Here is a 23,598-nt window from a genome sequence, read left to right as displayed (position 1 = left end):
CGCACGCACACACACACACACACACACGCAATTCCTGACTTATGGTAGTATATAAATATATGTGGCAGCACATAATTCTCAAGGATTAGGGACCTGGAGACATGAAGGCAGCTTATGTAACTGTCCACATGCTGAAACCTCTAAATGCAGAGCTATTACCCACTTGCAAATAGTTAACTAAGTGCCTTGTTAAGGGTTCTGATCTGCCTAGTTAACATAAAAAATGTGATGAAAAATAAGGTAGATTGAAGAAAGGAGCCTCAGTGTTCCCTCATCCTCTTTATTCTACTTTTCCCAGATACCTAAGTATGGGGCAAATGGCCCCTGACTTATTAAGCCCACTAATAGACTTAAGATCTGTTTGTTTAGAACATGAGTAAGGCGTAAGGAATTGTGTCCAGAATCCTAATTTTGAAAGATCAAACCTTTCTGTTGACTAGGGAAATATCACTATCGTGGCGACTCTGATTTTTAATGAGCAATAGAAAAAGCAAAGGGGCGAGCAGTGGACTGCCTCCCCAGGAGCCACAGTCCTCGGACGTCTGGGGTTTGAGGTACTTGACCTCCTGCTCATCAGTACATTCTGTAGCCCACAGGTGTCCATACTCTATGCAAGATTGGTATTCAACTCTCAACTACTGAGGCGCCTGGGGGCTCAGTTAGTTGAGCATCCGACTCTTGATTTCAGGTCAGGTCGTGATCCCAGAATCGTGGGATTGAGCCCTGGGTCAGGCTCTGCACTGAGCGCGGAGCTTGCTTGAGATATTCTCCCTCTCCCCCTCCCCCACCCCTGCCTCTCCCTTGCTCATGTGCTCAATCTCTCTCTCTGTCAAAGTAAAAACACAGAGGTGCCNCCATGAGATCATGACCTGAGCCAAAGTCCGATGCTCAACTGACTGAGCCACCCAGGTGCCCTAGGGCATTATAGTACACACACGCGCACGCACACACACACACACACACACGCAATTCCTGACTTATGGTAGTATATAAATATATGTGGCAGCACATAATTCTCAAGGATTAGGGACCTGGAGACATGAAGGCAGCTTATGTAACTGTCCACATGCTGAAACCTCTAAATGCAGAGCTATTACCCACTTGCAAATAGTTAACTAAGTGCCTTGTTAAGGGTTCTGATCTGCCTAGTTAACATAAAAAATGTGATGAAAAATAAGGTAGATTGAAGAAAGGAGCCTCAGTGTTCCCTCATCCTCTTTATTCTACTTTTCCCAGATACCTAAGTATGGGGCAAATGGCCCCTGACTTATTAAGCCCACTAATAGACTTAAGATCTGTTTGTTTAGAACATGAGTAAGGCGTAAGGAATTGTGTCCAGAATCCTAATTTTGAAAGATCAAACCTTTCTGTTGACTAGGGAAATATCACTATCGTGGCGACTCTGATTTTTAATGAGCAATAGAAAAAGCAAAGGGGCGAGCAGTGGACTGCCTCCCCAGGAGCCACAGTCCTCGGACGTCTGGGGTTTGAGGTACTTGACCTCCTGCTCATCAGTACATTCTGTAGCCCACAGGTGTCCATACTCTATGCAAGATTGGTATTCAACTCTCAACTACTGAGGCGCCTGGGGGCTCAGTTAGTTGAGCATCCGACTCTTGATTTCAGGTCAGGTCGTGATCCCAGAATCGTGGGATTGAGCCCTGGGTCAGGCTCTGCACTGAGCGCGGAGCTTGCTTGAGATATTCTCCCTCTCCCCCTCCCCCACCCCTGCCTCTCCCTTGCTCATGTGCTCAATCTCTCTCTCTGTCAAAGTAAAAACACAGAGGTGCCTGGTTGGCTCAGTTGGTTAAGTGTCTGACTCTTGATTTTGGCTCAGGTCGTGGTCTCATGGTTCAAGAGTTAGAGCCCTGCATCAGGCTCTGTGTTGACAGTGCAGAGCCTGTTTGGGATTCTCTCTCTTTCCCTCTGTCTCTCTGTCTGTCCCCTGCTCATTCATTCTCTCTCTCTCTCTCTCACTCTCTCTCTGTCTCAAAAATAAATAAATTTAAAAATAAGTAAATACAAACATAGTGTAAGATTTGGATTTACAGCGCCCCAAATATCTTGCACCTCCCATCTGATTCATTTAATATTGTCATGCTGTTGGGTTATTCAAATTGATTGTGATAAATTTTTGTTGAGTTACTTGTGAGTATAGATGTCTTCCTGTCTTCCATAACCTGTCACCAGGACCATACCAGAGTGGGTGCAGATACCTCCCAGGACATCCAGCTCTTTGGCATAGGGATACAGCCGGAGCACTGTGAGATCGACATTGCATCTGATGGTGATGTCACTCTCACTCCAAAAGAAAATGCAAGGTAAGAAAAGTAAACAGCTCCTTAACGTACCTGTGAGCCTGATTTTCAGAAACCCCCCTTCTGTCTGTTTGCTCAGTTATTTCAAAGTTAAGGCTTCAGTGGGTTCTTGGGGATGTTCTTTCTGGTTGTGGGGAGTTGTGTAGCCACATCGAGAGCACAGCTTTGGGGTGGTGGCTGATTCTGCCTTGACTGGCAAGGTTACCTTAGATGAGATACTTTTATCTAAACTTCAATCTCCTCCTGTGATAAATAGGGCTAATGGTACGTTAAACATCCATCAGTAGGCTTTGGCTCAATGCCTGAAACGTACAAATATTAAATAAAGTTAGTTTTTACTCAGTGTAGTACATTATATAGAAAGCAGTTGATCAGATAACTCCATTGTATGAAAGATTCGTAAACCAGGCTATAATATGTAAAATTTGAGAATTGACAGGATAGTATATTTATTGTTGAATTTCTATTATATACTGTCTTGAACTATTTTACAATCAAGTATAAAGTTTATATGAAGCCCTATAACAATATTCATTAACACACAAATATTGTAATCAGATACTCATTTTTATGATGAAATGCTTACACTCATTTCAAATTATTCTATTAATACTGGCCATATCAATTTCTAAGTAATGACAAACTGAGACAGTAATGGCATACAAGATTCATGAAAGTTTATAGGTCTTGTTTTACTATGATATAATTGCTAAGATATTTAATGAAGAAGTAGTATTGTTCCTTAATTTTTACTTATTCTAAGTTCAATTTAGTCTTTAGTCTTATGCTATATCCCCTATATTAGAAATTTTGGATTTTTTAAATACTCTGTTTTTTAATTGACAGAAGTATATATATTTACAGTGTACAGGGGCACCTTGGTGGCTCAGTTGGTTAAGCATCCAACTTCAGCTCAGGTCATGATCTTGTGGTTCATGAGTTCAAGCCCCACGTTGGGCTCTGTGCTGACAGCTCAGAGCCTGTCGCCTGCTTCGTATTCTGTGTCTCCCTCTCTCTCTGTCCGTCCCCCACTCACACTCTGTCTCTCTCTGTCAAAAATAAATAATAAAAACAATTTGTTAAAAATTGTTAAAAATTAAGTGTACAGTATGATTGGATCATATTCTCTCTTAACACCATATCTACAAATAACTTTAATCAGCAAATTCCCTCATATCCCATTCCAGCGCCATGTTGTTTTATTCTGCTCTTCATCGAATTCTCATGTCCTCCTTTCCTACCTCAGGGTAGAAGTGCATTTCTTCAGGATTTGCTCTAGGTTCTGTGCAAGAAATGGCCAAGTATAGGGACTCAAAGCCTGGTGGAGGAGGACGTATAGAAACAACAATGATTCTACAGGAAGATAAGTGCTTCTTCCTGCAGAACTGATCACTATGGAAATGTGTGGGGTTGCAGGACTGGAGGTAGGGAGATCCGTTAGGATATTATTATGATGTTGCCATGGGAACACAGCAAGTGGCAGAGATGTGATGGACAAAATGTATTTGAGAATTATTTGAGAGTCAGCCAGGTTTAGTGATGTGCTTGGGGACAGGGTGAGGAGTCCATCCGTAGAAGAAAGGTGAGGTCAGCAATGGCTACAGGTTTCTGTCTCAGGAGACTAGATAAACAGCGGAGATCCTAAACCAAAATAAAGAGTACAAGAGGAAGGACAGGTTGAGTCAGGACTCACTATCATGAGTGGTAATGGATTCAGGTGGGATCCTGTGAATTTGAGGTGTCCTTGGGATATCAGCTTCAATGTATCCGGTTGGACGTTGAATTTAGGGATGTAGTTCCACCAGTGATGTAGAATTGGCCGTTAGTGGTGTCGCCTGTCTTCAAAGTGGATCCAGAGTGTGTAGTGGAAGGAGTAGAGCAATGTTTTAGGGATGGTCTGAGGAGCCTGGAAGAGGCTGAGACAAGGGAGGCAGAGAAGCCATGATATGATGGACGCCAAGGGAAGAGACAATTTTAAGGAAGTAGAAGTCAAAATAGTTAAAAAGCTTCTGTTGGATATGGCATTTGGGAAGACACTAGCAACCTGGGGATGTTAAGATACCATGTACCATGGGTGTGGAAGGAAAGAGTGCAAGGAAGAGAGAATGGGGGTGGGGGAGTAGGCTGAGAGACTTGGTTGTGAAGATGGACATAGAATTGGAGATAGAGCAAGAGAGGGATGTGGGTTTAAGAGATAGTCTCTGTGTCTTCAAATCTTTCCTCAAGTCCACTAAGTCTCTCTTTAGTCACATCTCACCTGCTGTCTAACTGTTGTATTGTGTTTTTATTGTAGAAGTTTAGAAAGTCCTATTTTTGGTCAGCCTGGTCTGGTTGTAGTCTTTTTTTGTACTCCATTGTGTGCCTTTAATAATTTGAGTTTTACTTAATTTATGGTCTTTATTTGGAAATTCTGTCTCTGTAGTGGTTGGGGCTTCAGCCCAACGATTTGTCCTGTGTGCTGAGAACTTGGCCTCCTCGAGCTTGTGTGGTCCCCTAGGTGTGTCAGCTTCAGAAGGAGCTTACCTGCAGGAGTCTCGTGGCCTGGGCGAGGGGACACAACTTGCTGTAAAGACGTTTTGTACTTGCTTCTTAACAAATGCCCAGGCATATGTCCAACTAGAAAGTCCTTTTCAATGCTGATTTCTTGGCTGGGTACATCGCCAAACCAGACAATTTCCATAACTTTTTCTTTGTATTATTGTAATAAGAGCAAACTATAAGTCAAAGTGATGTTTATATATGTGTTCAGAAGTGAGTGTGTACACTTGATCTCTCTCTCTCTCAAAAGTAAATAAACATAAAAAAAGTGGGGGGTGCCTGGGTGGCTCAGTAGGTTAAGCATCCAACTTCAGCTCAGGTTATCATCTTGCAATTCATGAGCTTGAGCCCCACGTCAGGCTCTGTGCTGACAGCTCAGAGCCTGGAGCCTGCCTCAGATTCTGTGTCTCCCTCTCTATGCCCTTCTCCCATTTGCTCTCTCTCTCTGTTTTTCTCTCAAAAATAAATAAACGTTAACAAAAAAGAAATGTGTGTGCACATTTCATAAAAGTTAGCAATAAATAAGAAAGACAAAGCTTATTATATTCATCTCTCATTTGCTCTGGAACTGTTTTATTCTAGAACAACACTGCCCAATCAAACTTTCTGAGATAATGGGAAGGTTCTATATCTGCTAAGACCATTTTGGTGCTCCTGCATATCAAAATATGGATAATGAAATTGAACTGAATGTTTAAATTATATAATTCAGAGCTTAAAACAATAAAGGACACTGAGTGACAAATTTCAATTTATCATAGTGCTATTCCTAGATATTAGATTATAGATAGATAGGTCTGTTTCTCCATCTATCTGCCTAGATATCTAGATATATTAGATTTCTTAGATACCTTAATAAACTGAGCAAGTTTTTTCCTTCTAAACTGACTAAGGAATGTTTGTTTTTTTAGGTAGAAGAGGTAGGTATTCTATTAAAAAAATTTCCCCCCCAAAACCAACTTCTCATCATCCTTCTGGCAAGAGTATGTGTATATGTATAGACATACATATATGTTTTCTGCTTTTCTCAGATGAATAAATTAGTCCATTCCAAATAGATGGACACAGACCTTTTTAAGCTTGAGTTAGCGTTGAGAGTCATTTTCATTGGCAAAAATAAAGAGAGTATGTTAGTGTAAAATGTACACACCAGGGCGCCTGAGTCAGGTGGTTCAGTCAGTCGAGCATCTAACTCTTGTTCTCAACTCAGGTCATGATCTCAGAATTTGTGGGATCGAACCCTGTGTTGGACTCTGCGCTGTTAGTGAGGAGCCTCCTTGGGACTCTCTCTCTGCCCCTCCCCAGTGCTCTCTCAAAAGATAATAATATATACACATCAAAGTTTTATCATGTTTGTGCATGACAAATTAATAACATATGAGATGGTATTTACAGGATATTTTTATCAATAAAAACTATACTAAAAAAAAAGCCCCTATACTCGAAATACTACTGCAAAGAGAGGATTATTTTCCAATGTGAGTTCTCCTTATTCTGTAACTCTTGAGCTAGAGAGTCCAGTCAGGATTAGAAGCCAGATAATGACATTGTATGAGAAAACTAATTTATTAAAAAATTAAAACTCAGAATAGTATTTATTATTTTTCTCCATCAAATTTTGCTTTACAGTTCTTTAGCAAATTAAACTTTAATTAATTAATCTCCTAATTTTTCTCTTAAATAACAGCAAAATCTCTCTTTTTAAAAAAAATTTTAATTTTATTTATTTTTGAGAGAGAGATGGAGTGTGAGCAGAGGAGAGGCAGAGAGAGAGGGAGACATAGAATCCCAAGCAGACTCCAGGCTCTGAGCTGTCAGCACAGAGCCTGATATGGGGCTCAATCCCACAAGCGCGAGATCATGACCTGAGCCAAAGTTGGACACCCAACCCACTGAGCCACCCAGTTGCCCCTCTTTGGTTTTTTTAATGTTTCTTTTTTGAGACAGAGCACATGCACAAGTGGGGGAAGGGCACTGAGAGGCAGGGGTCAGATGATGTGAAGCAGGCTCGATGTGAAGCAGGCTTTGCACTGACAGCACAGAGCCCAATGTGGGTCTCAAACTCACAGACCGTGAGATCATGACCTGAGCTGAAGTCAGACGCTCAACCAACTGAGCCACCCAGGTGCCCCCAAATCTTTCCTTTTCTTTTAAAGTTTATTTATGTATTTGAGAGAGACAGAAGCAGTGTGAGTAGGGGAGGGGCAGGGAGGGGGGAGGGGGAGAGAGAATTCCAAGCAGGCTCCGCACTGACAGCGCAGAGCCCAACGCAGGGCTTGAACTCATGAAAGCATGCCATCATGACCTGAGTTGAAACCAAGAGTTGGACACTTAACTGACTGAGCCACGCAGGTGACCCCCCCACCCCCAATCTCTTTTTTAGATGAAAGAAACATGTATAAGAACACTAAGGATGCCTGGGTGGCTCATACAGTCAGTTAAGTATCCAACTCTTGATCTCGGCTCAGATCATGATCTTAGGTTTCTTGAGATCAAGCCCCAAGGGTCTCTGGGCTAACAGCCCAGACCCTGCTTTGGATCTCCTCTTTCTCTCTCCAATAATTAAACATTTTTAAAAAATTATCTGCACTAAAAATTCTGGAGGACTTTTCCTCTCCCCCTAAGAAAAGTCACAGTGGCAAGGCTTTAACTGGTGTTAAAGGATCAGTTGATGAGATCTTCTGATCGGCAGAAAATCCTATGAAATCTGCTATGGGGAGTTATTCACAGCCCCCTGTACCCTGTAAGCTGCAGCAGAGCTGCACGGTGAGGAAACCGGCACCACTGGGATCCCAGCTCCAGGCGTCCCCTGGGCAGAGTTGCAGCTGCACGATTTGAGACGCCTCCCAGATGCACAGACCAGCACAAAGCCAGATACACAGCGCCTGTGACCTAAGGTGTATTCGTGCAGTAAACAGAGACTCCGGTCTCCGCTGATTGTCTTATTTTTACAGTTTGTTTGGTAGCTATTTAGGATTTAAACCTGTGTTCTTTTTTCTTTGTTTACCCCAAGTTTTTATTATGGTAAACTTCAAACATATAAAGTAGAACAAAGAGTATGATGAAGCCCTGTATATCCGTCATCATCTGGCTTCAAAAATGAGCACCTCGCAGACAGTTTTGCTTTGATTTCTATACCTTCCACGTCTCCCCCCTCCTTCCCCTCCGGGTTATTTTAAAGCCAATTCCAGATATTATAACTTTGTATCCATAAATGTCTCCGCTTGTATTTCTAAAGGGTAAGTATTCTTGAACGTAGCTTCAATTCCATCACACCCAAAATAGTTAACAATGATTCCTTACTAACTTTCGTATATTGAGTCCGTGTTCAGATCTCCCCAAAGGTGTCAAAAATGTTCCTTTTCAGTTGTTTCTTGAAATGAGGGTCAAATAAGATTCAACCGTTGTCATTAGCTTTTATGTCTCTTTTAGCCTCCAGGTTCTTCCTCCCTCTGCTTCCCCCACCCCCTTGCCCTTGTATGTTCTTTGTTGAGGATGCTGGGTTGTTTTCTGTCGTCAGCATGTTGCTCGTTGTGTCCCCATGGCATTATTTAGCATCCTCCACCACCTTCTGTATTTCCTAAATTGGTATTTCGATATAACAACTGATCAGGTTCAGCTCAAATTTGGACAAGAATATTCCGTAGGCATTCTCGTGTATATTTGCATCTGGAGCACATCATGCCAAGTTGTCTGTCTTTGAGGGATACTGGCTGCCCTTCATCATTATTGTGCTTTGGGTTTTTTTTTTTTTTTTATGTTTATTTGCTGAGAGAGAGGGGGCAGGAGGGGCAGAGGGGGACAGGGGACCCAAAACAGGCAGCGCAGAGGCCATCGTGGGGCTCGAACTCAAACCGTGCGATCATGACCGGAGTCGAACTTGGATGCTTGACCAACTGATCCACCCAGGTGCCCCCGATCATCTTGTGTTTTGACCATGTGTGGTGATGGTGGCTGCAATGCTATTCCTTCTTTTGGTATCAGTAGAACACATCTGTTGAGGGAAATGCCTCCATTTATCTCTTGGGCCACTGGGTCTGGGTTTCGTGCTCTTTCCCACTGAGCTGACCTCTTCCCGGGTGTTGTTTCAGGTCCTGTGTAAACGGCACCCTTGTGTGCAGCAACACCCAGCTGTGGCACGGCGATCGAATCCTGTGGGGAAATAACCACTTCTTCAGGTAACCTCTTTGGGTTCCCTGATATTTTCACTTTTTTTTTCCCCACTGTTACCCGAGTATAAAACAAGTCACTTTTCTCTAATGGTGGAAAACCCCACAGAATTAACTTACCTAAGAGGAAACGGCGAGACTGGTTGAAAGACTTTGAAAAGGAAGCCGGCCCCCCGGAGCATGACCTGGACGCAGCCAGTGAAGCTTCCTCGGAACCAGACTATAACTATGAATTTGCGCAGATGGAGGTTATCATGAAAACGCTGAACAGCAATGGTAAGGCCTTTCCTCCGGATTCCTCCGTCTTGGGCAGCTCCTGTCCCACACTGTTCACTGAGGGATCCGCTTGCATAAAGTATCACTCTGAAATTTAGACACATAAAATTTCCAGTTTCTTACAGAGGCCCCTGGGGAGGGGCTCATGAAATATCCCAGGGCCCGGTCTGCTCCCTCAAGTATAACTAAGGAGCGGATGGTCCCTTTTTTGAGCCCCTTGTCCCCAAGCCAGTCATGGTCATAGAGTCCAGAAGGACTATGATGGAATTCCTTTTCAAACTCCCCATTACTGGACTCATCACTTCTGAGCCTTCAGAGCACAAAATTCCCCAGCAGAGTAGGAACCCAGGAATTTCAAATGGAATCTAATGAATGATTAAAGCTTACGATACTTTGCTGTAAACTCAGTTGGAAATTGTACCACCAAAGAGGCTTACTTAGTAAGCCCAGGCGGCTTTTACAAAAATGACAGTCACAGGCTTTAAAGGCTCTTTGCTTGACCTACACACTAGCTTGACTCAGACCTTCAAGGAAGAGATTTTCCTTAAAGCATCAATTCCAGATCCCTTGTTCCAGAAAGCTTTCAATGTTTGTTTAAAAATTTGTCTCTGTATCTAAAAGGAAATCCTTTATTTCTTCATACACACTTCACATGCATTCAGTAAAGTCCATACCACATTCTGTCCTTGATGGCTCTTTTATAAATGGGCCCCTTCGTTTCCCATCTCTCAATCTTCTCATCCCCAGCCCTGTGTCTGGGAACGAGAAACAGGACAGGAAAGTTCCTCTCTTACCAGGCACAAGGCAGCGTTTCTCAGACCAGAACTATTCGACAAGAAGTATAGCTGAGGCTACCTTCAGGAGCACCTGAGATGAGAAACTTAGTTTCTGGACTTTGTCCGATCTCACTGTCCCATTCAGCTGTTCTTTGAATACCTGAGGATGACCCCTAACTCGAGCCAGGGAGGATCACCAGGCGCCTCTGCCGGCCGTGATGCAGGGAGCACTGTGTTTTCCCAGTCGGGCCCTCCCCTGAAATGTTTCCTTTCACCCTCTTCTTTGAATCAGCCCACAGAAGAGTGTGGGTGCGGCTGGAGAACGTCAGTCTGATCTCTGGCATATCAGATTGGGAATTCTGTTGCAGAGATAGATAAAGGCTCTGACCTTTAGGGGCGCCTGGGTGGCCTAGTCGGTTAAGCGTCCGGCTTTCGCTTAGGTCATGATCTCACAGTTCGTGGGTTCGAGCCCCGCGTCGGGCTCTGTGCTGACTGCCAGCTCAGAGCCTGGAGCCTGTTTCAGAGTCTGTGTCTCCCTCTCTCTCTGACCCTCCCCTGCTCATGCTGTCTCTCTTTCTCTCTCCTAGAAATAAATAAAAATATTAAAAAAAAAAAAAAGACTCTGACCTTTATATCCCTGGATGTTTAGCCCCAAGGACTCCCTATTTTCAGTTATAGAAATGAAAGTGTGAAGGAAAGGCTAGATTGAAAAACAAGTGTGATGCATTCGTATGAAGAACCTAGAACAACAGAAAAGAACATCAGTGAGATTGGGGGGGCAGGTTAGCTGCTGGGGCTGTGGACACAGCACCGCAGGCTGCACCATAGCTGGGGAGCCAGTCTGCTCTGCTCCTTGCTCATCCAGGTGGGAGGGATCCCAAAAGTCATTCCAGACTGATGTTGCCACATCAGGATCACATTGATGGGCCAGTTTACAACGTGCCTGAGCAACAAGTCTCCTGTGAGTAATTTTTGGAAGCCTGAGTGGATACAGGGTGTGACAGGGGTGTGGGCTCCAAACTCCAGGTGCAGGAATGCCCATTAGAAGGAGCCATATTTCTCTCCGTGAGATGACAGAATTCCAGATGTCTCTATTCTCCAACTGCAGGGTATCCAGGGGGTAGCAACTGAATCCTCTATTGTTCCACATCATAGATTTCTAGTTTCATTCAATCACTATCTTCCTATCATATTTATATTGAACCCCTGAATAACAGATGAGTATTTAGTAAGTATTTAATTCTTCCAATCCTCTTAGCCAAACCAATTAGTCACCAGTGACCTGGCTCATGGTGTTAACATGACTTATCCATTTGTATCAAGATCAAGCCTTGTTCTCCAGTGTTGATTTTGCCTACTTAAAAGTACTGTTTCCCCCTCCCCACCCCTCGCCCAGTTCCACGCAGGATGCGCTCTGACTCAGTGCTGAAGTGCCAGGGGCCCAATAGTGTTCATGCAGTTCACCTCTTCCGCTAGGTGGTTTTCCGATAATAAGCCTGTCTGCCTGGTGGTCATCCCCCTGGTGGTCGTATTTGAAGATTCTCTTCCCTCTCCTGTGGTTTCAGACGAAGCTCCTTCACAAACACTGGGATAAAGGTGTTAACTGATTGTGACTTTAGCATGGGGGAGCGTGAGTGGCTCTTAGCAGTGCTGCTGACTGATGCTTGTGCTACATGCTTTGGCCAAACTCTAACACGATCGGGAAGAAGCTGAAGTCTTTTGCCTGATGGAAGCACTCTGATGAATTCCTGATTGAGGAATGTGCCCTTTTAAATTGCGACCCCTTCCCCCCAATATCCCAACTCCACTGCCTTCCCATTGGTTAAAATCTGGTAGACATCCTGTCCCTTATGCATCCAACAGCACAAAAGTGCGATTGATATTATTGGTACGGTGACTAATGGCTTTGTGACTGTTGACTGCACGGCAGTTCAGAGCATTGTACTTGCAGATGCAGATTTTACCTGCATTAAGAGTAGAATGATGTGTTTTCAAATTTCTAAAGTAAATAGTGATCTAAAACCCAATTCATTGCAATTAAGAGTAGAAGCAAACTTCACATTTGTGGACAATAATGGGTACTTCCCCAGGGTTCAGAATAAGAATCAGGCACTCCTGTATCTTCACAGAGTCAATGGTAGCTCTAAAGTAAAGAGCAGTTAAGGGGCTGGTGAAGAGTCATTGGGTTTATGCCATTTGGCATTAAAAGGTAGGTTTTTGGTTTTTGGGAGCTTTTCCCCCAAAAGGATCTACTTCCTTTCAATTTGGTGCATTGGGGACCTTGGTATGAATGAATACCAATGCCCTCCAGCCTCTATTATTGACATCCTCTCTTTTCCATCTTCGGGACAGATAAATAAGTTTGAACACATTATATAGTTAACATACCAGATAAAGAATAAACTAATGAAGAAAAGAGAACATGCTAGGCCCTAATAAATATGATCCTTTGTCTCTTCCTAAAACACTCATCTCTTTGGTATCCTGGCCTTAGGCATCAGGCTCACTGAGTTTTAAAACCCTTCATTCAAGAGGAAGAAAATGATAGGAGGGAAAATAAAACTGTAGGTAATTCTTTGATGGTGGATTGGTTCGTTGAGAATGGGCCAAATAGTCTTTGGCTTCTGTCCTAGGCCATACCATAGAGTGACGTTGACTTGCTGATTAGGATAATCTATTTTAAAAATACGCTGCATAGTGATGAAGGCTTGAAACTAGTTAATTCATCTGCAAAGATGATGTTATCAAATATGTCTAAGAGAAAGGTATTTCCAGACTTGTGTTGAGACCGAGGTTTAAAAAAGGGAAGACAGACAGAAAGAGACATCAGCCCCAGAGTCCTGGGGCAGGACTTACTGGGCTGGTCTGTGGCAGGCTCAGGGGATGGATGCTTTGAGTCGCTCTCTCTTCTGTATCTACTCTATCTACTCGTTGGTTTGTGGCTGGTGACGAAGCCTGGTGAATAGTGGGGTGTTACGTCATGGCAGCTGCTAAGGCGGTTTAAAGCAGCCTTGATTAGCACAGGACCTCTGCGTTAGCACGGGGGAGAGCCCCTCCACCTCAGCCATTTAGGACCATGTGTTTTTCTACACACCTCTGACTAACAAGGACAGATGGGGATTAAATATCTTATCCAGTGTCTTTTAGCAAAAATTCTAGAATTTTCTAAAACATTGTGTTTTCTAATGTTCGGGCTCTGGAAAAGATTCATTGACACTAATGGAGGGCTCTTGAAAATCAGTCTCCATGTAAGTGTAAATGGATGGTGAGGACCTCGTCCCTCCTTTTTTAAACCTAGAGACTGAAAGAGAAAAAACATGCACAGTTTGAGAAATGCATTTTTTAAAAATTCTGAGAGAACTTTTCTAATCCTTACATTTAAAATCTCTTCAGACTCCTTCTTTACCATATTGTTCATGTATTTTTCATAAATTACAGGACTAGGTCAGAAGTCCAGATGCTTTGGAATACATAGATAATCTGCTCTATGGAAAAGTGTTTCCCTTTCCATGGTCTGTCTTTGTTTAGGAGTTTGGTATTTTGGGAAGCATTTGGGTGGCTCAGTCGGTTGAGCATGTGACTTTGGCTCATGTTGTGATCTCTCAGTTCGTGAGTTCGAGTCCTGTGTCGAGCCCTCTGCTGTCAACACAGAGCCCACTTCAGATCCCCTGTCCCCCTCTCTCTGCCCCTCCTACCTCTTTCAAAAAATATATATTAAAAAAAAGAATGTGATATTTTTAAGAGTTCATTTTCCATCAGATTTTAGGGACCCCATGTCAAGACTCTGTGAAGAAAATTATCGTACTCTGAAAAAACGCTGAATTTTAGAATTTTATATTAGCAAAGAACAGTATTTTTTTTTAATATCCACTCTTAAACAGAGTACAAATTCTGAGCAAAACATTAGAGGTAAGAATACTGTACCAGTTGATTACTAAATTGATGTCCTACCCCCAGCTGTTTGCTCTGCTCTGAGTTCAAAACATGGCTCTGTCATTCATTAGCTCTGTGATCTTAGGTTGGCATCTTTAAAATGGGAATGTTATCCACCCTTAGTTTGTTGCAAGGCTTTCATGAGATGATGCATGTAAAGGGCATAATGCCTCTCCCTGAGTTGTAGCTGGAAGCTAGCAGAATTATTATTGCCATGTGGTTGTTATTTTTATTAAAACAACTCACCTGTGCTCTGTATTGCTAGTGGTTTTTGAAAATTGCTTTCTACTTTTTGTTTTATATAACTCAACCTTATTTGTTAAGCTAACATACTATCTTTTTTCTTACTGTTCATCTAGAAAATTATTATAACTTACATGTTTATTTCACAAATTGATAGATAGAGTCTTCTGGAAAAGTCCATCAGTAGCCATCATTGGGTGATATTTTTATACCCTTTTGTTATTTTCATTTCCCACCGCTTACCTTGGAAGTTAAACTGAAAGGCGCGATGTGGGAATATGACACAAATGTCACTATTTGAATAACAGGCAAGGGTGTGAACTCCCAGCCAGTCTGAGATTAGGAACACATCTCCTCCATATGTCATGTACCTGGAGATATTTACCGTGTTGGTGATTTTCTTACTTACCATCCAGATAGTGTGACCTGTTCCCCTAACGCCTGCTCACTTAGAGATGTCCGCAACTTTCTCCTTTGGACATATGCTCAGGGCATTCGTCTTTCTCCGCAGCATCCAGGTCTGTGGTCATTACGAAGCTAATGTCCTGCCCCAGCCAGTGAGCCCTACATACAGCACAACCACCACTACCCATGGTCATGGCCTTTAAACAATGGGTATCTACACTTGTTCACCACCTATCGTCTGGTGTTGGTGATCTCTCAATCTACGAAAACAGAGAGTAAAAAACAGCCTTTGAGTTCTGCAAGTGAATTCTTCCTTTTTCCTCCTTCCCTTTCTTTCTCCTTTTCTTTTCTTTTTTGTAAATGAGTTGCCCTCTTGAATATCCGTACCTGAAAAATGGCCAGACCATATATACTCAATATTTTCAAACACACACAATGATCTATACGTCTCCTCCCACACGCTAGAAATTCAGGAGTCATAAGATTTGTGGTTAAAATCAGAACTATAAACCATTTGCCATATACTAAAACCGATGCCAAATGGACATAGAAGTTGACTACCATACAAATGAAATCTTGTGCGGCTCTCTCTTGGAGGCTGTCTTAGATTTCATGAACTTTTTCTCAGTGGGTAGGAGCCCACCCCCCTACCATCTGCTTAGAGTGGATTAATGATCCATGTAAACATGAGCTCCTCACATTGAAGAAACGCAGTCGATGTGGGGAATGTTCACACGTAGGACATTTATCTGAAATGTTCTTACAAAGGCGGCTGGGAGGCTCTCACCTGGCGGGGGCCCCCGGGGTGCTCCGGGAAGGGCATGTGCAAGACTAGCTTCTGAGGCAGGAGATGGTTCTTGCTGGGAGAAGCACCCAGCCGTCTGCCCTGTCGTAGCCACCGCGGAAGACACCTCGCCTTGTCTCTTGGCTCACCAGACCCAGTGCAAAATGTGGTTCAGGTCCTGGAGAAGCAGTACCTGGAGGAAAAGCGGAGCGCCCTGGAGGAGCAGCGGCTCATGTACGAGCGGGAGCTGGAGCAGCTCCGCCAGCAGCTGTCCCCGGAGCGCCAGCCCCAGAGCGGGGGCCCCGACCGCCTGGCCTACAGCAGCCAGACAGCTCAGCAGAAGGTGACCCAGTGGGCAGAGGAGAGGTAAGACCGGCAGCCCTGTGGCCCCGAGTCACGGCTCCAGGGCCTTGGGGCCTCGGGGGAGGCATGTGAAAGCGGGGAGCAGCCTAAGCAAGAAGGAAATCTTAGTCCTGTGTCTGGTCATTAGCAATCGCCTTTTCCTTTCAGAGATTCTATCCATCCTTGGTATGCCTGCTGTGATGTTAGTTGTTAAAGACGCCCTCCCCTTACCCTTCAGTAAAAATGGCATCAGGTTAGAACACCACTGTTTGGGGGCCACCTGAGTGGCTCAGTCGGCTAAGCAACTGGCTCTTGATTTGGGCTCAGGTCATGATCTCCTGGTTCATGGGTTTGAGCCCCGCATCGGGCTCTGCACTGACAGTATAGAGACTGCTTGGGATTCTCTCTCTCTCCCTCTGTCTCTGCCCCTTGCCACTTGCTCTCTTTCTCTGTCTCAAAATAAGTACAACTTAAAAAATATATAAACATTAAAAAAAAAAAAGAATACCACTGTTAGGTATTGAAGTAGAGAAAGTTGAGATTGTTCTTTAGCATAAAAGCATTTCTTACTTTCAATTTCTCTTACTTTGGAGTCTCTTTAAATACAATTATGGTATTAAGAAATCTAAACATGAACTTTCTTTTTTTTATTATTATGTTTTTAATGTTTTATTTCATTTCTGAGAGTGAGAGACAGTTTGAGCAGGGGAGGTTCAGAGAGCGAGGGAGACACAGAATCTGAAGACAGGCTCCAGGCTCTGAGCTGTCAGCACAGAACCCAATGCAGGGCTCAAACTGACGAACCATGAGATTATGACCTGAGCCGAAGTCGGACGCTCAACTGACTGAGCCACCCAGGCACCCCCTTAACGTGAATTTTCAAAATTTGTGACTTTAAAATATATATCAGGGGCACCTGGGTGGCTCAGTCAGTTGTTTCAGCTCAAGTCATGATCTCATGGTTTGTGAGTTCGAGTCCCGTGTCAGGCTCTGAGCTGTGTCTTCGGATTCTGTGTCTCCCTCTCTCTCTGCCCCTCCCCTGCTTGTGCTCTGTGTCTTTCTCTCAAAAATAAATAAACATTAAAAAATATTTTTAAATTTTTAAATTTTAAAATATTTATCTCAGAACTAAGGTAGTGGTGGAAACATCAACCGTGAGGACAGTAAATTATTGCTGAGTTCTGTTGGGTTCTCACCACAGTCTAGGCATGGTACCGATTTAACACTCCCAGCAGCACTGTGCTGTGGGAACAGTTATCTCCGTCCTGAAGAGAGGGCACCCAGTTTACATATCCTTCTCAGTCACCCACCTGGTCCCTGAAAAGGCCAGCGTATGAACCCAGATCTATCAGTCCCAGTACTAACTACTATGCTGTTATAATAATCTGAGTAACAAAAGTAGCACCTGACATTTACAGAGCATTCACCACGTGCCAGGCACCAAGTGCTTTACAGGTATCCATCTAATCTTCCCAACTACTACTGTATTTTATCCTTTGTACCCCACTTCACACATGAGGAAACAGGCGGAGAGATTGAATGAGTCACCCAGAGTCATTTAGCTGGTAAGTTAGGAGAGCGGGATCAAAGCCACGACTCATGGGCTGGAAATCTCATTCTTGCAGTCACAGTGCATCTCTCCCGAGCAATGAGGTACTTTCCACATCCAGAGAAGAAGAGCGAGAAAAGGGAGCCCTAGCCTTCACAACAGGCTTGCCGTGGTAATGCACTTGGTGGTTCTAAAGTCAGAGAAAAAAGTTCATTGCATTTTCCCCAGGAGCTTCCCTCTCATCTGTCTGGATACTAAAGTATGAAGATTTATCCTATGTGTAACACATTACTCTTTATCTTTTACTGTGCCTGGGTAAAAGAGACAAAGGTTATCAGATAATGCTTTCTCTGAAGAGCTGCTTTTCCGCCTTTACTGTGAACTGGTGGCTTTACTCTAAGCAACGGTGAGCTTGAAAGTAATTGGTGTGATTGGACCCATTGATGGTCCATTTATTCTCCCTATTTACTTCTTGTGTACTGAAGGTTGTAAAAGGCAAAACCAGAAAGATGCAACAGAAAAGGCAGCTTGTTTTTTGTTTTGTTTTTAATGTTTATTTTGAGAGAGAGAGACAGCACGAGCAGGGGAGGGGCAGAGAGAAAGAGGGAGACACAGAATCCGAAGCAGGCTCCAGGCTCTGAGTGGTCAGCACAGAGCCCAACACGGGGCTCAAACTCGTGAACAGTGAGATCATGCCCTGAGCCGAAGTTGGATGCTTAACCGACTGAGCCACCCAGGCGCCCCGTAAAGGTGGATTGTTTCTAATGATAGTACTTTTCAGTCAAGTGTTAAGCCTATTTTTTCCGCTCAATTACAGACTGATCCTCTTTGAGGCTCAAATTCTTTTTTTTTTTTTAATATTTTTATTTATTTCTAGGAGCGAGAGAGAGAGACAGGGTGAGCAGGAGGGGGTCAGAGAGAGAGGGAGACACAGACTCTGAAATACGCTCCAGGCTCTGAGCTGGCAGTCAGCACAGAGCCCAACGCGGGGCTCGAACTCACGAACCGCGAGATCATGACCTAAGCGAAAGTCGGACGCTTAACCAACTAAGCCACCCAGGCGCCCTGAGGCTCAAATTCTTAAAAGGAAGGGGAGTAGCGAAGATGATATTTGGGGCTGTCATTCAAGGAGATGAGAATGGTCACAATACTGATTTCACCAGGGTCACTGGATAAAATTAAAATGCCATTAATGATGAGGTGTTATATTAGAAACTGGGACTCTTCCCTAAATAAGTATTGATGGCTTGTAGAAATACTGAAGGACTCATACATACCTAAGCCAACATTGAGGGGCTGAAAATCAAGTCTATTTAAGAGCTAGTGAGAATTACAAAGAAAGCCAGAGATATAATCATTCTTTCTGAACACTTGCAACGTATCATAGAGCAAGCTATAAATATGTGAAAAATGCATCACAAAAGTAAGTTTAAAAAAACAGTACTGGGAAGTGTTTCAACTATAAAATTTTCTCTCTTTCATTGATCCCCGATCTGAAAAGAACTTCCAGGGGTGGGGAGGCAGCTTCACTCATTGGCGTGTCCCCAGTGCCTAGAACAGCAGAGAAAGAGCTGTGGGGGCTTTGAGGCTGCCAGGGGTCATGAAAACAATAGAGAGAGAGATTTAGGGGATATTTCAAAGGAAAAAGCCACAAGGCTTTTTTTCTGGATGTTGTAGAAAAGAGAAAAGACTGAGCTGGCTAGAGTAAAGTCAAGCCCAGGTAACTGAAAAAAAAAAAAAAATGATGATCTCACCTAGAAAAACCAGACAGGTGGGATCCGTGTGCCATACGTGTTAGGGTAACTTCAGATTAACATCTTTGCAGGTGCCTCAGCGTCACTTCTGAGGTAATGGGAAAGGGGTAGAGATAGGGTGCTCCATCCTTCTCATCTTCCTATGAAGTAAGGGCGGGGGGTGTATAAATGGTAGAAAAGAGAAGATAGGTAAGCAGTCTGCTGGGTTACCTTTGCGCCCACCCATGGAACCAGAAGAACTCTTCCTTTCATTCAGTGGATAGTTTGGGGTTCCCACAGTGGGCCGTGGACTTGACCACACAGTTCTCCCCGTGGGGTGCCTGCAGCTCAGTCAAATAATTACACATATAAGTGAGAAATTATAAATACAAAAAATGCTACAGAGGCAAAAGATTTGGAGCTGGGAGAGCCCATAATAGGGTTTTGTCCTGTTCAGCCTCAGAACGTTGGAGAAGGTCTTATCAGAAGTGCAGCTGAGTGGAGTTGAAGAAAGAATTCTTGCCTTTTACCAACTGAAGAAATCATGCAAAACACTTTCTCCTTATGGACTCCAGATTTCTCTCCCCTGCCTACCACCCCCTCCCCCCAGCCCCAGAAGCACATAAAAAGTTGTAATCAGTCTTTTCCCTAAAGGATTCCTTTATTGGTTTTTGGCAGCAGCATATTAAAATCTGAAAAAAAGTTTTCAGCTGTTAGGGGATTTAAAACATGGTTTTTAGGTTAAGTCCCTCTACATAATTGCTTCTCATCAACAGGAGAAAAAAAAAATCTCGAAAAATATCGCCCAAAAGGAGTTTTCTACCACTTTCTAATAATATGACTCACCCAGAAGCAGAATTACAGTTTCCTCTTCTTTCAGATTTTCTCATTTCCTTTTCTGCTGCCCCACAGGGATGAGCTCTTCCGCCAGAGCCTGGCAAAACTGCGCGAGCAGCTAGTGAAAGCCAACACCTTGGTGCGGGAGGCAAACTTCTTAGCTGAGGAAATGAGCAAGCTCACTGACTACCAGGTGACTCTGCAGATCCCTGCTGCAAACCTCAGTGCCAACAGGAAGGTAAGAGCGTTGCAAAAAAAGAGAGCGCGCAAAATGTACAGCAGTAAGTTCTATAAGGCAGCAGACAAACCTGACATCCTGAAGAACATCTGTGAGGATCCTGATGTGAGCCAGAGTATTTACTCTTTTGAAGACTTCCTCTCTACTAATATAACGTTGTATGCCACTATACTTCAACAGTAAAAATTTAAAAAAAAAAAAAATTTCCTCTATAGACCTCCCTGGAGTATATATGCCCTTAGATGTGTTAAAACTAGAAATATATATAAGTAATTCCTCTTGCTTTTCTCTGTCGTATGAATGTGCCCTTCCGGAATGGGGGATAGGTATGAATTTAAGAAAGGTTTCTGCAAGGAAGGAAGACTTTATAATACCTTTCTTGTGTGCACAGAACGACTCATTGGGAAGTTTTCCGTCATTTCAACTTGAAGAATATTTCCTTCAAAACTTCAAAAGAAAATAATTTTTCATCCATTTATGTTTCCCTCTGGCAGGCAAGCTGGGAATGAGTCAGGGAGTATTTCGTGACTCTGTCTGCATTTTAGTCCTTTGACCAAGCAGTTCTTTGAGAAGTTTATCTTAAGTCCATAGTCATAGAAATAGTCATCAAGAGGGGTGCCTGGGTGGCTCAGTCAGTTAAGCATCTGACTTCTGCTCGGGTCATGATTTCACAGTTCATGAGTTTAAACCCTACATCAGGCTTGCTGCTGTCAGCACAGAGCCCGCTTCAAATTCTCTGCCCCTTACCCCTCTCTCTCTTTAAAAATAAACATTTTTTAAAAATTCATAATGATCATATGCTATTTATACAGGGATGCTTATCATAATGGCCTTCATAATAGCAAAAATTTGGAAGAGCCATGATGTCAAACAATAGAGTAATTGGTCAAACTACAGGTACATCATATAATAGATTTCACTGTGCCCATTAAAAATCATGTCTGTGAAGAATATTTAACAGCACAAGAATATAATCATAACATGAAAACTGTGGAGAGAGGATCAGGATAGGAAATTTACAGTTTTGTTTGGTTCTGATTATGATAAAAATAAAATGCATGCGTGGGTATACATATAGAAGATTGAAAATAAGCCACAATACTCCCTAGGTGGTAGAATTTCATCTTCTCAATACATATGTTTTCTTCAAGCTTGCTACTTCCTAATAATATATGTTGCTGTAACAATCTAAGAAGTTATAACAAGACTTCTCTTCATCTGGTTTGTTGTTTTTGGTTTTCCTTCATTCTGCAGAGAGGAGCAATCGTGAGTGAGCCAGCTATCCAGGTGAGGAGGAAAGGAAAGAGCACCCAAGTTTGGACCATTGAGAAGCTGGAGAATAAATTAATTGATATGAGAGACCTTTATCAAGAATGGAAGGAAAAAATTCCTGAGGTAAAAGAAACAAAACGGAAAGGAAATTTGGCCATGTTAAAAACACAGAGTGTAAGTGATTTCACTGTCAGAATGCACACGTGCGTGGCAGTGAATTTCTGCAGTCAAGCTTTGGACATTGGTACTACAACAGTAATGTTGGGACACCTGGGTGGCTCGGTCAGTTAAGCTTCCAACTCTTGATCTCAGGATCATGAGTTCGAGCCCTGTGTTAGGCTCCATGCTGGGCATGGAGTGGGGCGCCTGGGTGGCTCGGTCGGTTAAGCGCCCAACATCAGCTCAGGTCATGATCAGGGTTTCATGGGTTCGAGCCCCGCGTCAAGCTCTGTGGTGACAGCTTGGAGTCTCGAGCCTATTTCAGATTCTGTGTCTCCTTTGCTCTCTGCCCCTCCCCCACTCACGCTCAGTCTCTCTCTCTCTCTCTCTCTCAAAAATAAACATCAAAAAAATATTTTAAGGGAAAAAAAGAAAAGGGATGTAGAAGTGATCTTGAAAAAACTTCTAAGTTGGAAGTTAGATCAGTCATAAAACATGAGATCCCCACACAGACAGAAACTAAATGAAGAGAACACATAACATGTTCTTGTTTGGCTGCATTTTTGCTACAACTCAAGTTATAGGTAATAGGACAGAGTAAGTCCTTACTGTTTTGTGTTGTGACGAATCCACGCGGAGGAGCCAGCTTGGGCTTTGTATTCATTAGCATATGTTCAGGCTCCCTGAGCTGTGATAATGGCTACAGAGATTACGAAGAATAATTTTAGAAAGCACAACCCATTTTTTGGATGTTAGTAATGGAAAAGACGACCCGGTGAAGGAAATGAGATGAAGCACAGGGAATGGAATGAAAAAGGCTGTATGTGGGGTGTGATAGGGAAGACGAGAGTGTCACTGAGGAAGAGCCCCTCCCATGTGCTACTTTTGTTTTATTTATGTGACATGATTGTAATTTCACTTCTTTTTAACTTCTCTGGATAAATGCTTTCTTCTTTCATTTTTAGGCTCTAGTTTTAAATAATATTCAGATTGATGTTTTGTTTCCTACTCGCCTCCCCACCTTCCTCCCCTACCTACCAGGCAAAGCGTCTCTATGGGAAACGAGGTGACCCTTTCTATGAAGCCCAAGAGAATCACAACCTAATTGGCGTGGCTAATGTGTTCTTGGAGTGTCTCTTCTATGATGTGAAACTTCAGTATGCAGTTCCTATCATCAGCCAGCAGGGGGAGGTAAGGACAAGCCAGCCTGGGAGGAAATGAGCACAGTTGAAGGGTGTGTGTGTGTGTGTGTGTGTGTGTGTGAGACTCTGATTTAAGTTATGCTCTTGAGGCAGATCTAGGGTGAATAGTCAGGATCATACTCTTTCTTCTCTACTAATACCAGTAGAAACTCTCAAGATTAAATCATGGTTTTAAAAGATAATCATAACTCATTTTTTAAATGTATGGTTCACAAGTATTTTTTCTTTGTTTTAATCACCTTAGAAATCTTTTGGAAACCAGGGGCGCCTGGGTGGCTTAGTCGGTTAAGCGTCCGACTTTCGCTTAGGTCATGATCTCGCGGTTCGTGGGTTTGAGCCCCGCGTCGGGCTCTGTGCTGACTGCCAGCTCAGAGCCTGGAGCCTGTTTCAGTCTGTGACTCCCTCTCTCTCTGACCCTCCCCTGTTCACGCTGTCTCTCTCTCTCTCCTAGAAATAAATAAAACATTAAAAAAAAAAAAAAAGAAATCTTTTGGAAACCAGATTCCGCTCTGTCACCATGTTCATCTTTTAGTCTCTTACCTTTGTAATACATTCGAGTTCCTTCTCGGCCCCCACTGCAGTCTTCACCAGGTACAACTTGGGAGCAAGTTGTAAATAAATAAACTTAAAGACATAAATAGGGGCGCCTTGGTGGCTCAGTCGGTTGAGCGTCTGGCTTCGGCTCAGGTCATGGTCTCGCAGTTTGTGGGTTCGAGCCCCGCGTTGTGCTCTTTGCTGACAGCTCAGAGCCTGGAGCCTGTCTTCGGATTCTGACCCTCCCCTGTTCATGCTGTCTCTCTCTCTCTCATAAATGGATGAATGAA

General features: G+C 43.3%; 1 protein-coding gene across 3 annotated transcripts in view; it reads left to right on the top strand.

Annotated features, from left to right (window-relative positions):
- The window catches only part of KIF13A (kinesin family member 13A), a 212,534-nt gene that overhangs the window by 148,021 nt on the left and 40,915 nt on the right, over positions 1 to 23,598 (top strand). For all 3 annotated transcript variants that reach the window (XM_077770133.1, XM_077770132.1, XM_077770134.1), the window contains exons 13-19: positions 2,191 to 2,321; positions 8,948 to 9,034; positions 9,135 to 9,301; positions 15,595 to 15,808; positions 19,979 to 20,141; positions 21,396 to 21,536; positions 22,614 to 22,763. In XM_077770133.1, the coding sequence (XP_077626259.1) occupies positions 2,191 to 2,321; positions 8,948 to 9,034; positions 9,135 to 9,301; positions 15,595 to 15,808; positions 19,979 to 20,141; positions 21,396 to 21,536; positions 22,614 to 22,763 (1,053 nt within the window). The remainder of the gene's footprint in view (positions 1 to 2,190; positions 2,322 to 8,947; positions 9,035 to 9,134; positions 9,302 to 15,594; positions 15,809 to 19,978; positions 20,142 to 21,395; positions 21,537 to 22,613; positions 22,764 to 23,598) is intronic.

This window comes from Crocuta crocuta, unplaced genomic scaffold (assembly GCF_008692635.1).
Source record: "Crocuta crocuta isolate KB4526 unplaced genomic scaffold, BGI_CrCroc_1.0 scaffold24, whole genome shotgun sequence".
Classification (NCBI taxonomy): domain Eukaryota; kingdom Metazoa; phylum Chordata; class Mammalia; order Carnivora; family Hyaenidae; genus Crocuta; species Crocuta crocuta.
Note: the sequence above shows the minus strand (reverse complement) of the source record. Positions and strands in the feature narration are given on the sequence as shown.